The 16,938-nt window shown below is 48.3% G+C and overlaps 1 protein-coding gene across 7 annotated transcripts in view; it reads right to left on the bottom strand.

Annotated features, from left to right (window-relative positions):
* Positions 1-1,810: 1,810 nt before the first annotated feature.
* Positions 1,811-16,938, bottom strand: part of LOC117475816 (lanC-like protein 2) — a 38,172-nt gene continuing 23,044 nt past the window's right edge. For 2 of the 7 annotated variants that reach the window (XM_034122165.1, XM_034122166.1), the window contains exons 3-7: positions 5,012-5,022; positions 4,574-4,730; positions 4,153-4,291; positions 3,109-3,316; positions 1,811-2,254 (exon numbers count right to left, since the gene is read on the bottom strand). In XM_034122165.1, coding sequence (XP_033978056.1) covers positions 2,191-2,254; positions 3,109-3,316; positions 4,153-4,291; positions 4,574-4,730; positions 5,012-5,019 — 576 coding nt within the window. In that variant the 5' untranslated portion in view covers positions 5,020-5,022 and the 3' untranslated portion in view covers positions 1,811-2,190. The other 5 variants (XM_034122168.1, XM_034122164.1, XM_034122167.1 and 2 more) reach the window with 5 other exon arrangements.

Here is a 16,938-nt window from a genome sequence, read left to right as displayed (position 1 = left end):
CAGACAGGTGAGAGACAGATGAGAGAGAGACAGGTGAGAGACAGACAGGTGAGAGACAGACGGAGAGACAGACAGGTGAGAGAGAGAGAGGTGAGAGAGAGGTGAGAGAGAGACAGGTGAGAGACAGACAGGTGAGAGAGAGACAGGTGAGAGACACAGGTGAGAGACAGACAGGTGAGAGAGACAGGTGAGAGAGAGACAGGTGAGAGACAGGTGAGAGACAGGTGAGAGACAGACAGGTGAGAGACAGACAGGTGAGAGAGAGACAGGTGAGAGACAGACAGGTGAGAGACAGACAGGTGAGAGAGAGAGAGGTGAGAGAGAGACAGGTGAGAGACAGACAGGTGAGAGAGAGACAGGTGAGAGACACAGGTGAGAGACAGACAGGTGAGAGAGACAGGTGAGAGACAGACAGGTGAGAGACAGAAAGGTGAGAGACAGACAGGTGAGAGAGAGACAGGTGAGAGACAGACAGGTGAGAGAGAGACAGGAGAGAGACAGGTGAGAGAGAGACAGGCGAGAGACAGGTGAGAGAGAGACAGGTGATAGACAGACAAGTGAGAGACAGACAGGTGAGAGACAGACAAGTGAGAGACAGACAGGTGAGAGAGAGACAGGTGAGAGACAGGTGAGAGACAGACAGGTGAGAGAGAGACAGGTGAGAGAGAGACAGGTGAGAGACAAACAGGTGAGAGAGAGACAGGTGAGAGAGAGACAGGTGAGAGACAGGTGAGAGACAGGTGAGAGACAGACAGGTGAGAGACAGACAGGTGAGAGAGAGACAGGTGAGAGAGAGACAGGTGAGAGACAGACAGGTGAGAGAGACAGACAGGTGAGAGAGAGAGAGGTGAGAGAGAGACAGGTGAGAGACAGACAGGTGAGAGAGAGACAGGTGAGAGACACAGGTGAGAGACAGACAGGTGAGAGAGACAGGTGAGAGACAGACAGGTGAGAGACAGAAAGGTGAGAGACAGACAGGTGAGAGAGACAGGTGAGAGACAGACAGGTGAGAGAGAGACAGGAGGAGAGAGAGAGAGACAGGCGAGAGACAGGTGAGAGAGAGACAGGTGATAGACAGACAAGTGAGAGACAGACAGGTGAGAGACAGACAAGTGAGAGACAGACAGGTGAGAGAGAGACAGGTGAGAGACAGGTGAGAGACAGACAGGTGAGAGAGAGACAGGTGAGAGAGAGACAGGTGAGAGACAAACAGGTGAGAGAGAGACAGGTGAGAGACAAACAGGTGAGAGACAGGTGAGAGACAGGTGAGAGAGAGACAGGTGAGAGACAGACAGGTGAGAGAGAGACAGGTGAGAGGAGACAGAGAGAGAGACAGACAGGTGAGAGACAGACAGGTGAGAGAGAGAGGGTGAGAGAGAGACAGGTGAGAGACAGACAGGTGAGAGAGAGACAAGGTGACGAGACACAGGTGGAGAGACAGAACAGGTGGAGAGAGACAGGTGAGAGACAGACAGGTGAGAGACAGAAAGGTGAGAGACAGACAGGTGAGAGAGACAGGTGAGAGACAGACAGGTGAGAGAGAGACAGGAGAGAGACAGGTGAGAGAGAGACAGGCGAGAGACAGGTGAGAGAGAGACAGGTGATAGACAGACAAGTGAGAGACAGACAGGTGAGAGACAGACAGGTGAGAGACAGACAGGTGAGAGAGAGACAGGTGAGAGACAGGTGAGAGACAGACAGGTGAGAGAGAGACAGGTGAGAGAGAGACAGGTGAGAGACAAACAGGTGAGAGAGAGACAGGTGAGAGACAAACAGGTGAGAGACAGGTGAGAGACAGGTGAGAGAGAGACAGAGAGAGAGAGACAGGTGAGAGACAGACAGGTGAGAGAGAGACAGGTGAGAGAGAGACAGGTGAGAGAGAGACAGGTGAGAACATGCATATAGATGTGAAAAGTTGATAAACATGTGAGATGCTGACTTGATGTTGAAGCTAGTCTGATTGTGTGCCTCCTGTCATCCTGTGCGCTGTGTAGGAGAGATCTGAGTGAGACGTCTACTTTGAGCCCATGCTTGTTCATGCTTTGACTTCTCGTCGTCCTTAATACTGTGAAGCGCAGCACACTGGCCTTCTAGCATCCAGACTGCTTTTAACACAATCTATATTAAGAGATCAAATAACAACATTTTGACCTTAAAGGGGACCTATCATGCAAAATGCACTTTTGCACGTCAGGAAGCCAGCGCGACCGTACAGGAGTTCATCAGAGAGGTCAGAGTCACTGAGGACTGAACTCTGGAGGAACACACACACACACACACACACACACACACACACACACACACACACACACACACACACACACACACACACACACACACACACACACACACACACACACACACACACACACACACACACACACACACACACACACACACACACACACACACACTAAAATGTGGGCGGGCTTTACACCCACGGGCCAATCAGAAACGTTGCTGTCAGAAACAATGGGTGTTTCTCAATCGCGAGTAAAGCTGCTTCAGAGCCACTATTTCAAGCATACTACGTCATCGAGTGCCGCCGAAGTACTGTTCCAATCTCCAGCATACTTGGAAATCTACCGAGCCCGGCGTACTCCGTTTGGAGAAATATCGAGGCTGCACATGAGTAGACTCCGCGGTCTTAAAATCCCCACAATGCTTTGCGCACGGACCAATTTCCCCAAATCTGTGGCGGAAGATGTTAGGCGGGGCCTCTCATGACGCACACCTGCACACTTGCTAGCCTGTTCCACTCTTTGTTTTCCAAATGTCAGGAAGTATTCTTGACTCGCTTCTGAAGCAAGATGCTCGGCAGACATGTGCTACCAAGCAAGCGTACTCGCGATTGAGAAACACCCAGAGTGTTCTGTAAGTAATATGGTCTGTGTTTACATTAGCATGCTAACACTCAGAGCTAACCTGTACTGGAGAGAGTGTGTGTGAAGAAGCAGGAAATCAAAAGGAACTGATCTGTGATGATCTGTTTGGTATTTTGAGCAAAACACTTCAGTTTGTTTTTGAAATATGTTTATATATCTGAGACCTGTAATATATGCCTAAAAACAGCACAATCGGAGCCTTTAACCCCAGGTGTCCTCTCACCTGTTCAGGCAGTCCTGGCTCTCCTCAGTGTTCCTCAGCTTGTGATGAACCACAGCTCCCACAGCCAGAGGGCCTGCGTCTCCACACAGGAAGGAGACCTTACGCCCGTTCAGGATCCGGAGGGTTCGCTTCACGTAGTCCAGCGCCCTCTGCAGGTGGGAGGATTCCTGGGAGCAGCGGTGCAGCTGCAGGTACAGCAGGGCGATGCCTGCAGACAACACTCAGGGGTTAGATTAGTATTTACAGTCTAAGATAAGATAATAATAATAATAATAATAATAATAATAATAATAATAAACATAGACGGTCACATAAACACCTGAACTTTTGAAAGAACATCCATAACATTCATCTGTTTGCAACTCATAAATATCAATATTCCAATTACTTGTATATAGACTATTCTGCACTATTTCAATTATATTCTATTTTATTTTATTTACTTATAGACACAACTCAGGGATTAGAGACTTTATATTAGGACTTACAGTTAAATAACTACAAGAAACATAGAGGGTCACATAACAGGTACAGCAGGGCGATGCCTGGACACAATGTGGCAATGTGGCAATATGGCAATGATGGTATCAAAGCTTATTACAGCGTAATCCTAATGAAATGTAACTGCTGTATCCTGGGAATGGCATATCAATGTATGTGTGATAACAGATGTGTTCACCAAGGGTTGTATGACTCTACAGGAAGGCCAGGGGGAAGAAATGTTCTCTAGCGGGGTATCTGAACACCCAACTGTTCTTTGTAGGGTGTGAGTTTTGCTTATTGTCTTATAGTGTCTTTGAGTTTCTAGAAAAGCGCTATATAGATAGGACGACCACCTGGGCCCAAATGTTGTTGTGTTGTCATGTAAATGTGCAGTAAAAAGAGCAATTCAATAACTACAGGAAACATAGGCGGTCACATAATTAATGTAAAATGTCCAATGCTTAGTCGGTTTTGATAACAGTCGCCATATTGTTGATTCCTGGGGCTTTTATTTTGAGAAAGAACTGTTCATCAAACTTCTTATAACAAAGGTTTGTTCACAGGTGTATCGTGCTGACTCACCTGTCCAGCCGGTGTAGGTGGAGAAGTCGTGAGGGTCGGCTGTCTTCAGACCTTCCTCCATCTGCTGCCACAGGTCTTTAATCTTACTCTGGACCTTCTTCTGGAAGGAAGCGCTCACCTGAGGAACATAAACAAGTTACAGACATGAAGCAATAACTGCTCTAACTGCTTCTATTCTGTACTACTATTTGAAATACTATATGCATGCTCTTTATCTAACAGTGGTCTTCACGTGGCTGTAACACTGTCCCCTCTGCAGGACTAATGAAGGATTCTGAAACCATAACAAACCTGAGCTAGCCCAGCTGTTAGCCTGTTAGCATGGTGTTAGCTCCTTAGCCTGTTAGCTCGTCGTTAACCCCGATATAAGGTGTTATAAAGCGGCTCCGGAGCTCCTCACCTTGCCCTCCTCGTCCAGCGGCTCGTTGGCTCTCTCCTCGGATCCAGAACCAGACCCTGCCTGGTCCACGTAGTCCTGGTTCTGGTTCTGGAAGAATCTCTGCTCCTCCATGTCTGATGAACTCAAGTGCTTCAGCTTAGACACCTGATCGCCCATCCTACGGGGGCCGAAGAGGGACATACACAAAATCGCGTTTTTTAGGAAATGCAGTTTTTAGATTGAAAACTGACCACAGTTACTAAAATAAACCTCATAAGTCAATTTAAAATAAGTTATGATTTAGCAGCACTAAGCAGAAGTGCTCTTACAGCTTTATTTTTATTTCAGACTTCACATTTTGCAGATTTCTCCTCAGAATATTAGTTGTTTCCACCGATATTATCTCTTCTCTTGCACTATTCCATATGTTTTATCTGTTTTATTTGGTCTGTGTCCTACATATTCATGTTGCTCTGTTGGAGGAGGACTTCAGTTGGTCATTGTCATATCTCCACTGAAGCTGCTGATAAAACATTAACGTCTATATCTGGGCAAACAACCCCAATAACATCGGGTATATTGCCATTTCATCGTATTATTTTACCAGGATCAGATACTGGATAAGTTTGTAGTTTGTTGAGCTTAAAATACAAATAAAAAACTCACAAATGTATCCTTGTGTCGACTCTGCTTTCACACAGACCTCAATGCTCACTGATAATCATTTAAAAAAAGCATATCATTTGTAATATCTGTGGTATTGTGAGCACATGAATATGCATCAAATAAAAACCTTATCAAGTGTTTGTGAATAAATTCTGGCAAGACCCGCCAAACGAGCAGCAAAAGGCATTCTCTGCTCATAATTTCTCCTGTTCTACAGGAATATAATCTGTCATCGCGCCCTGCATAGCGGGGCCTGCTACAGATTATTGGGGGCTCGATCAGCATCGTTTGAGACGACCATATGCTGATCCAGAGATATTGGACCTAAGGACCGGACTGACGACGTGTTGCCGGAGTGAAGGTGCTTCCAGTTAGCGACTCAAGAGGTAGAGAGACCAGGTTAAAGGGGATCTACGCCTAGGAGTGCAGAACTGTTTGCCACAGTTGCCCACAACACACAGGATGGCTGACAACGAGAGGAAGAGACTAAGCTGGTCCATCAAGAAAATACTTCAACAGTTAACAGCAGATGAAGCGTATGAAGTTGCCACACACCTCGATCCAGTGGAAGGACTTGACTCATCAGAGCTAAACAGGGACGACGAGGAGGGCTGTGTTAAGTATATTGCTGCGAATATGAACAGTGTGACTCTACTAAACCTAGAAGATGAGGGAATGTCAATGTTGTTGTGTCTACAAGATACTGTTGATTTGATTATTGCAAACCGTAGCAGGGGTACAGTGTGTTCCAAAGAGGGTGAAATTGATACTTCTGTTAAGTCACCTCTGATGTTATCTGCTGCTGTTAACGCTAACCAACCACTTGAGCCATTAGACAATCCAACTGAGACTGGCATTCATGACACGGACATACAGAAACTGTTAAGGGGCTTAAAGGAGGTGCAAAACAAACTTCAACACGGTGTCACCACACCTAGTTCAGATACACCGCAACCTCACTCTAGCCAACCCAGTGAGCAGCATACACCTAACTCACCACATACATCTACAGAAGGACTCTCTAATACCACCCGAGAGAGCATGATTTCCCTTAAAGATCTTTCACTTCTGCATAGGAGGGAGTTTAAGATTCATGGAGGGCAGATAACTGACACTTCATCAGACATTAGCTTTAACAGCTTATGTAAACAGATTGAGGAAGGCTGCAGAGAGCAACACACTGACGACGAGATCATTAGAGGGGTGTTACGCATAATAAAGGGTGGAAACTTTAAAGACATGCTGACAAACAAGGAAGATCTTACAGTCACGGAGCTGAAGAGTTTCCTGCAGTCCCACCTTGGCGAGAAGAGCAGCATAGAGCTCTTCCAGGAATTGATGTGTGCTAGACAGCATGAAAATGAAGCTCCACAGCAATTCCTATACCGCATGATAGGACTGAAACAAAAAATAATGTTCACCTCCAGGCAGGCAAATGCACTTATTAAGTATGATGCGTCTACACTGCAGGGTGTGTTTTTGAATGCAGTCTATCAAGGCATGGGAGAGAGACATGAGGATGTCAGACGGGAGCTGAAACCACTGCCTCTGTTAAGGCAGGTTATCAAGACTACAATGGAAGAAAGTGAAAGAAAGCGCAGACTGCGACGCAGTTCCAACCGCAAGTTGACTCAAGCACACAGCATACTCGCTGAACCTGAAGAAATACTCAGCAGTGTGGGAGAGACTCAAATCAAAAGTAAGGATAATGTCATCCAGAGATTGAGTGCTCAGGTTGAGGCTTTAACACAGGCAATGGAAACACTGAAACAGCTATCAACAACGACCCAGGTGCCTGAGGGGCTACATCAAACCACTCACCAGTGTTGCTCTGACAAAACCAGACCAGAGAAGAAGACCAGGAGACCGTATGGGTGCCCACAATGCCTAGCTCAGGCTCAACCAAACTGTAGCCACTGCTTTTTCTGTGGGGAGGAGGGTCATCGTGCTATAGGCTGCTTGAAAAGACAGAAGCAGGCGGGAAACGGGCGCCGGTCAGGGCAACGGGACGACCACTGACCGACCCAAAGGACAAGTCTCACCCCCAGGAGGTTACAGCAGCAAGACAAAGCACTGGTCGTACACCTATCAACACGCAGAAAAATAACGAACAACACCCAATCAAAAAGATAGCTCCGCTAATTGGCCGAAAGTCGCTATTGAGCGGTAGCATGAACGGTTACCCCATAACCGCTCTTTTAGACTCTGGGGCCAATGTGAGCATAATAGACAGTGCTTGGAAAGACAGATACTTACCTGGACAAGATATTAGACCCCTCAGTGAACTCATGGAGGATGATCTCTACGTGACGGCTGTCACAGGAGATGCAGTACCTTATGAAGGATGGATTGAAGTGGTAGTAAACCTGCAGGGAAACGATGATCCAGACTTATCTATTCGAGTGCCTTTCCTAGTGAGTCGAATAAAAATAGACAGACCAATAGTTGGTTTTAATGTCATCCAGGAACTCTTTAGGAGTCATGAAAGTAGACCCAAAGTGATATCTATCCTTGTCAACTTGCTTACTGGTGCTTTGGAGACTGACAGTGCTATGGCAGAAGCTATGGTGAGTTTCATAAAGACTGAGCAAAAACAGGAACAACAGAGTGCTGCAGTAAAGATAGGCAGGAAAGAAGTCACTATTTATCCTGGCCAGGTAGCTTATATTAAGTGCAGGGTACCAGTAGATATTAGTGAATCCGACTCACTTGTGCTTTTCGAACCCAATCTAGAAGCTACACCACTGGCACAGCTGAGTGTTGGAGAAGGACTAATGGCGATCCAACAGACAGAGAGACCTTTCGTAAAGGTGCCTGTGTCAAACCATTCCAGAAGTGCTGTGACTCTGCCCAGCTGTACTGTTCTAGGCAACATCGAAACCATTGATAGAGTGATAGAGACAGACAACCCAAGCAGCAAGGACAATCAAGCCCAGGCAAATATAGCCAGTTCTTCCACATCACCACACTCTAACAGTGACAAACCCACTTCTGCACTGTGGCACCCACCTGTGGATGTCAGCCACCTGAGTGATGAGCAACAGATGAAGGTGGAACAGATGTTACACGAGGAATCGGCAGCCTTTGCTAAAGATGATGGGGACATAAGTTGCATTCCCAGCCTGCAAATGTCCATCAACTTAAAGGACAACATCCCAGTTCAGCGCACATACAGTGCAGTGCCCAAGCCCCTTTATAAAGAGGTTAAAGAGTACATCCAAGACCTGCTTGTAAAAGGGTGGATAGTTAAGTCCAAATCTCCGTACTCAGCTCCTGTAGTCTGCGTCAGGAAAAAGGATGGGTCCCTAAGATTATGCATCGATTATAGAATGTTAAACCAGAAAACAGTACCAGACCGTCACCCATTGCCTCGTATCCAGGAACTAATCGACACCCTAAAAGGCCAAAGCTGGTTCAGCATTTTAGACCAAGGCAAGGCCTACCACCAGGGCTACATTGCTGAAGGATCCAGACACATGACGGCGTTCATCACCCCTTGGGGGCTGTATGAGTGGGTGAGGATACCTTTTGGACTCTCCAACGCCCCTGCTGCTTTTCAGCGCAGCATGGAGGAAATGTTGGACTCTCTGCGTGACAACTGCTGTATCCCTTACCTCGATGACATCCTCTGCTACTCCGACTCCTTCACTAGCCATGTTGAGGGAGTACGTCAAGTCCTGAGAGCCTTGCAGTCCCATGGTGTCAAGCTTAGACCAACAAAGTGTGAGCTGTTTCAGAAAGAGGTCAGGTATGTTGGGAGGCTGGTCTCTGCAGACGGTGTCAGGATTGACCCAAAAGAGTCACCTGTGAATGTGTCACCCCTTACCATTGACCACAGTGAGCTAGTCAATGCCCAAAGGGAGGACCATGCAATCGGTGAGCTTATCAAACTTAAAGAGGCAAAGGCAGTATTGACCAATGAGGACAGGAAGAGAGCCAGTGGTACGCTCAGAAAGCTCATGCACAAGTGGGGAAAACTGCACATGGAAAATCAACTGTTGTACTGGACAGCCAGTCAGCGGCAGCAGCTCGTCTTACCATCACGATACCACCCCCTGGTACTAAAGCATCTCCATGACGACATGGGACATGTTGGGGCTGAGAGGGTCATCCACCTGGCTCGAGACCGTTTCTACTGGCCTTTCATGAAAAAGGACATTGAAACCTATGTAACCAGAAAGTGCCCCTGTATCAAACAAAAGAAACCTGTGACACACGTCAGAGCACCAATGGGCAGCATCACTTCATCTGCACCACTTGAGCTTGTGTCTATAGACTATATGTACCTGGAAACTAGCAAAGGGGGCTACGAGTACATTTTAGTAGTTATTGACCATTTTACCAGATTTGCTCAAGTCTACGCAACAAAAAATAAATCTGGCAGAACAGCTGCTGAAAAAATCTATAATGACTTCATTCCAAGATTCGGCTACCCGGCCAGGTTGCACCACGACCAAGGCAGAGAGTTCGAAAATGACCTGTTCAAGACCCTGAGGCATCTGGCTGGAGTTGCTCATTCGAGGACAACCCCATACCACCCCCAAGGAAACCCAGCTGAGAGGTTCAATAGAACACTGCTCCAAATGTTGAGGACCCTGGGAGAAACAGAAAAGAGCAACTGGAAAGACCACTTACCCCTGGTTGTGCATGCATACAACTGCACCAGGCATGAGGCAACAGGCTTCTCACCCCACTACCTCATGTTTGGACGGCACCCGTGTCTCCCAGTAGATTTAATGTTTGGTCTGTCAGCCAAAGGTCAGACTGAAACAACACAGGGCTATGCTAAGAAATGAGCTCTGAGAATGAAAGAGGCTTACCGGATTGCATCTGAAAACAGTCAACACTCCAGTGCAAGAAACAAGAAGTACTACGACTGTCACATCAAGGGAGTTGTGCTCCAACCGGGTGATAGAGTCCTAGTCCGCAACATGAGTGAGAGAGGTGGACCTGGAAAATTGAGGTCCTACTGGGAACAAACTGTGTATGTCGTCAACGAACAAGTTGGTGACATTCCTGTGTACAAAGTGTGCTCTGAGACAGGTGGTCATAAGATCCGTACCCTCCATCGAAATCTCCTACACGTTGTCAATGACCTACCTGTAAACTTGCCTGAACCAACAGGAAATCTGCTACCACCTAGAGGGAAGAGCAAGAGTCATCATGTTGAGAAACAACGACAGAGAGAGACATCACAAAGCAGTGACTCAGAAAACTCTGACCTAGAGTACGATACTGGCTAAGAGTACCCCCACAAGCTGGACTTCACTCACAGAATGTTGAACCTAGCTCTGGATCTCAGCAAAACACAGACGGTCTGAAAAGGGTACCTGTTCTGTCCTTGATGTGTGTTTTTGGTGTATATCTGTCGTATATGTGTTTTCTTGGCTGTGTTTTGGCACCACCTTGTGGTGGTTGTTTGACACTGCTGCTTTCTAGTAGTTTATTCGATTCCTGTTGCTAGGAGACCAAACTTGTTCGTTCCCGGGTGTGCTCCACGTGTAGCTTGGGTTGTTTCATGAACGGACGTCTGCTCTCCATGGGCTGTGCTTCGTATTTCCCGCTGGTTCACGCATCGTCTGTGAGTGTTATTGTCCGACAGACTGTGGCTTCATGGGAATATGTTGTATGTAAAATGTTTATGTTTGTAGGAATGCAGTGAGTATTCTTTGCGGCTAAGCTACTAGCAGCTAGGCTGATTAGCTTCTCAGTTTGTGCACCGTAGCTCATTGTGTGAAGTATTCTGTCTATTTAGCTCGTCAGTCGGGCAGTCAATAATAAACTGTTATGTCTGTATTGTCTTTACAGTTTCAACAAGTAAAGAGACTTCAACTGACAACTGTGCTGGAGTTTTCTTTCAAACGGTTTAACTGGATGGATAGCTAGCTCAGTGCTAGTGAGACCCTTACAGTGAAAAGACGGCATTACAGCCAGCTCCGGGGACGGAGACAGGCTTCCTACGGAGCGACACCAAGAGCTAAGTGGCTAACTCAGTGCATATGTACAGCCTTCACGCCAGCTTATCTCTTCATCCACGTTATTGAATTCACAACCCAGCCATTATGGAAGAAAATGACAACATGGATAAAATAAGTGTAAACGCACACTCTGTGCACACACGTGCGTCGCGCTCATCATCCAGCTCAAAGGCTAATTTAGCACTGGCTATGGCTATGGCAAGGGCTGAAGCAGCACAGGCTAGAACATCACACTCTAAGTGGGAAATTGAGCTAAAAGTCGAGCAAGCACGCATTCAAGCTACTCTTGATGCATTAAAGGAAGAAAAGGAGAAAGATGCTGCCATAGCTGAAGTAAAAATGTTGCAGGCTGGTTTACTAGAACTTGATGTTGAAGAGGCCAGCAGAGGCTCTAATCCAGTGTCTCAACACTTTATGTACCAGCGCACCGCTGCTTATGTGAAAGAGCAAACCAGCAGAATAGGTGGATCGCCTAGCAAAATTAGTGACATTGTTGCCCCCATAGGCCCACACCTAAATGAACCATCACAACATAGTAAAGGAGAGGATGTTAAGCCTACACAGTCCTACTCCCTCTTAGGTGCCTTACAAACAATGGACGTCCACTCTCGGGAGCGTCGGAGTGGTGCGGTCACCCTAAGTGACAGACCTAAAGTATCCGGGATTCAGGCATCTTCCCTGGCTTGTACATTTTTGGTGATGCGCCCTGGAGGTATCAGACTATTTTAAACAACTTTTCCCCGCCTTTCAAACACTTATTCCGAGGTTTTAGCCAGTCATTTTGCACAAATCATTTAACATTGACGGTCTCCTGAAAAAGCACATATTCTGTGCATTTTCAGGAGAGCGTCTATGTTAAATGATTTCGTGCAAAATGACTGTCTAAAACTCTCTTCCAGACATTTAAAAATACTTTCCCCGACCATTTAAACATTATTTCTGGCTTGTAAAGTGCAGTTATGCGCCCTGGAGATATTGCACTATTTACAAAATGTAGCACTCTGTTTATTTCACACCTCCAGGAGAGACCAGGGGGAAATCACCTCTCTCTGCCCGCGCACAGAGCCCCGAAGGACGGACTAGAGACCTCCAGCACCAGTCCCTAACAGTGGGACTCTGTTTATTTCACACCTCCAGGGCGGAGACCGGGAAAATCACCTCTCATTGCCCGCTCACAGAGCCCCGAAGGACGGACTAATTACCTCCAGCATGGGCCCCTAACAGTGGGACTCTGCACCTCCAGCAGAGACCAGGGGGAAATCACCTCTCTCTGCCCGCTCACAGAGCCCCAAGGACGGACTAATTACCTCCAGCATGGGCCCCTAACAGTGGGACTCTGCACCTCCAGCAGAGACCAGGGGGAAATCACCTCTCTCTGCCCCCTCACAGAGCCCCAAGGACGGACTAATTACCTCCAGCATGTCCCCATAACAGTGGGACTCTGTTTCTTTCACAGCTCCAGCAGAGACCAGGGGAAAATCACCTCTCTCTGCCCGCTCACAGAGCCCCAAGGACGGACTAATTACCTCCAGCATGTCCCCATAACAGTGGGACTCTGTTTCTTTCACAGCTCCAGCAGAGACCAGGGGAAAATCACCTCTCTCTGCCCGCTCACAGAGCCCCAAGGACGGACTAATTACCTCCAGCATGGGCCCCTAACAGTGGGACTCTGCACCTCCAGCAGAGACCAGGGGGAAATCACCTCTTTTTGCCCGCTCACAGAGCCCCAAGGACGGACTAATTACCTCCAGCATGGGCCCCTAACAGTGGGACCTCCATAACCTTGCACACCCTGAGTCCCCGGGCCCCCACAGTTAAGCACTCCCCCACGGACTAAACACAGGTATTCACACCCACCAGAACCTCGTGCCCCTGGTGACCTTACAAGGGGGTGGTTTTATGGTGCTTCTGTGTCCGCCCATCAGCATCCATATTCGGCCTTCTTCACGGCATCACCCCCCCTTCTGGGCTGGAGGGTATTCTCGTGCCCCTGGTGACCTTACAAGGGGGTGGTTTTATGGTGCTTCTGTGTCCGCCCATCAGCATCCATATTCGGCCTTCTTCACGGCATCACCCCCCCTTCTGGGCTGGAGGTTCAAACACTTTAACTTTTGTTCACCCTCCTCTGGCTTACACCTCCTCCGCCAACACTTGAGCGCTCATCACAGGGTTCAGCACCAAGGAGAGTGCCTCCCCGGTGCTGATGGAAAGTGGCACTTTTTCTGCCCCTGGTAACCATCAAGGTTATTGTTTTTTTTTTATTTTTTATTTTATTTGAACAAAAAACACAGTACACAGTACAGAGAGGCTAAAACATAAACTATTTACACGTACTACTGCTACTATAACAGTACTACTAAATTTCTTAACCTACGTTTTAAAGTGCAGTTATGCGCCCTGGAGGTGTTGCACTATTAACAAAATGTATGCCCAGGATTCTGGCACCTTTCCTGGCTTGTAAAGTGCAGTTATGCGCCCTGGAGATATTGTACTATTTACAAAATGTATACACAGGATTATAATAATAATTATATACACGGTATACATATTCACAATGTTTAGCGGGATTCAGAGGACCAAATTAGGCGTCTAATTCTTACGGTGCACCAGGGCAAACAGGTTGAGTCCACGGCCCCTGCCCCATCATCAGGAGTGTCAACCAGCCCCGGTCCCGACTTCATTGGCCTCTTTCCCTCCCGCTTCCGCTTCCGCTGCTGCTGCCGCTCCAATGACCCATCAGGTGAAGATGATAGAGCTGTACTGTTATAGCAGCCCTCTTCGGAGGTCTCCCCATCTGACAGCGGTAGACATCCTTCTGATGATGATGCAGCTGCTGCCGCATCTGATGACGCCCTGAACATGGAGCGGATTCTCAATGCCTCCTTTATACCTGGCGCATTCGCGTAGAACCGGTCCGCCGTGGTTACGTCGTGACACATAAACCTGGCGAGAATCGACCGGCTTTCTGGATCTTGGTGATGCTTGATATTGTCAGCCAGGGCAGTGCGCAGGATTGTGAAGGTGACGGCTGTTTCTAGCCCAGCATCAGCCCATGCCCTCTTCAAGTGAGCGTTCAGGTTCTTGGAGGCCCGATTCCCCCTTGTGAAAAGGAAGAATTCATTCTGAGGACCCAGCAATGCCTCTTTAATCCCCATCCACCGCATGACCCAGCTAAACTCCTCTACTGTAAGCGCCAGCTGTGCTTCGCCATATGTCTTGGCCGTCTTGTGATCCTGCACATGGATGATGTAGCCCTCAGCAGTTCCCCTTATGGCTGCCTCTAAGACCTCACTGTTTTTCATGTTTGCGTACACGCCCGTACGGTGGCCATACAGGAGGCTCCAATGGAGGGTGAGATAGCCATAGAGAAGCTTCTGGGTGGTTGAGGTCGGCGTGCCGGCCATCAGGTCGAGGAGCTCCGGGATGCGCTTCTCAGCGGCCGCCATGGCGGCGAGAAGCTCCGCCTGGCTCGGCAGACGATCCAGTTTGTTCCTCTTCACCTTAAACTGATGTAGAGTGACTGCCTTATTCAAGTGTTTCATGTTGGCTTTCACCTCTCTCATTATGTGGGTCATATCAGACTGGGTGAGCTTGCACCCCCGGGGCTTTGACTCAGACATGTACCCCATGAACTGGTGCACATTCTTCAGGAAGAACTCTGATGTTGTGACTGCCCGGCCCGGCTTTACAATATACTCGCTCCAGCCACGGATCATCTTCATGTTTCTTAGGAACAGCCAGTCTGACAGGCGGTTAACACCATGGGCCATGTATACTATGAAGTTCTTTATCCGGCTGATCTTCGACACAACATTGTCTTTCTGTTTTACTGTCGGAGCGACACCCAAACAGTGATCCAAGTATGTCTGAAGGTACGCCTCCATGCTTCTAGGCAACGTGATTTCACGCATGGTATTCCCCCCGTCCACACCCAGTGGACCAGTAATTTGAGGGAGAGGGCAAGTCATTAGCCAGCTTAGAGGCACGGGTCTTCCGGCATACAGGGGTCTCGCTACCGGAGGCTACTGCAAACATGACAGTTTCCACCGGGGTCTTCACAGGGGTCTCGCTACCGGAGGCTACTGCAAACATGACAGTTTCCACCGGGGTCTTCACAGGGGTCTCGCTACCGGAGGCTACTGCAAACATGACAGTTTCCACCGGGGTCTTCACAGGGGTCTCGCTACCGGAGGCTACTGCAAACATGACAGTTTCTACCGGGGTCTTCACAGGGGTCTCGCTACCGGAGGCTACTGCAAACATGACAGTCTTCACCGGGGTCTTCACAGGGGTCTCGCTACCGGAGGCTACTGCAAACATGACAGTCTTCACCGGGCTCTTCTCAGGGGTCTCGCTACCGGAGGAAACTGGTAATATGACAGTCTTCACTGGGCTCTTCACAGGGTTCTTGACCGGTCTCTTTCCACCGGAGGCTACTGCAAGCATGACAGTCTTCACTGGGCTCTTCACAGGGTTCTTGACCGGTCTCTTCCCACCGGAGGCTACTGCAAGCATGACAGTCTTCACCGGGCTCCTCACAGGGGTCTCGCTACCGGAGGTTACTGGGGACTGCATGACAGTCTTCACCGGGCTCTTCACAGGGGTATTGCTGCCTGAGGCTACTGTGTTTATGCCGGAGGTATTTGGGATTGCCAGGCCCTTAAATCGTATACATTCGTCCTCTTCCTCAAGAACAGCAGCACTCTGCTTCCTGGGTTTTAGCTCCTTTTTCAGCCTGGAGCGCAGGGTCTTCACCTCATCATTGAGGGCATCCTTCTGAGCCCTCAATGCCACATTTTCCAGCATCACCTGCCTGCAGTCCTCGTTGTCACACTCGGTATGTGGGGAGAAGGGTGGAGGGTGCCCGGGGTATTCCTCCTCATTGTCTATATCCAATGATGTAGCCATTCCAATGATGGGGTTAGTCTCACGGAGGTCATGGAGCAACTGCAGTGCCACACTATGCTTCAGCCTTGCCATGACCTGATGTGCCTTATGTCGGGACAACTCAGGGTGGTCATGTTTTACATGACGGTCCAGTCTCTTCCCAGCGTACGAACACCCAGCGATGGGACAGGGTTTGGTCCGAACATTTATCCTTCCACTGGCTATTTTCAGGAGGATTCCCCTCTCCTCCAAGTTCCGCACTGCATGCTTGTGCTTAAGGTGTTTGTTCAATGCCAGATAGAAGAGTCTGCACACCGGGCATTCAGATGACATCCTTCCTGAAACACACATAATGATTTTGATCAAAATTATGTTATAGTTCTCCGTTTATATGCGTTAGCGTGAGCGGTGGTTGCGACACTGGGTCCGATGCATCAATTCATGGTGCATGGACGAAGGGAAGTATTGGGTTACCACCGGGTCAGATGGTCCCACTTCCGCACCAACGCGGGGCTGGTGATGGCAACATTGGGTCCGATGCATCAATACATGGTGCCCCGACCATGAGAGGGTTTGGGGTACCCCGGAACCAGGCACCACCCCAGCAGGAAACGGGTTGTATGGTCAAAGGAGGAAAGAGTGATAGAACCGGGGTAAAGCAAAGAAAGTGTCCGACAATAGTGACTTGTGAGGCGGCCAGAGAGTCTGTCATATCTCGGTCCTATCCTCCAGGCAACGCTGTGGCCAAAACTGGGCTAAAAACTAAAAAAACTAAAAAATATTTCATCCAGGGAAATTTGGGTGAAAATGAAAAAAAAGTACCCCAAAATAGTCCTTCATTAGCCAGCAGCAGTC

Source organism: Trematomus bernacchii, unplaced genomic scaffold (assembly GCF_902827165.1).
Source record: "Trematomus bernacchii unplaced genomic scaffold, fTreBer1.1, whole genome shotgun sequence".
Classification (NCBI taxonomy): Eukaryota; Metazoa; Chordata; class Actinopteri; order Perciformes; family Nototheniidae; genus Trematomus; species Trematomus bernacchii.
The sequence above is the reverse complement of the archived record's forward strand: the minus strand, read 5'-3'. Positions and strand labels throughout refer to the sequence as shown.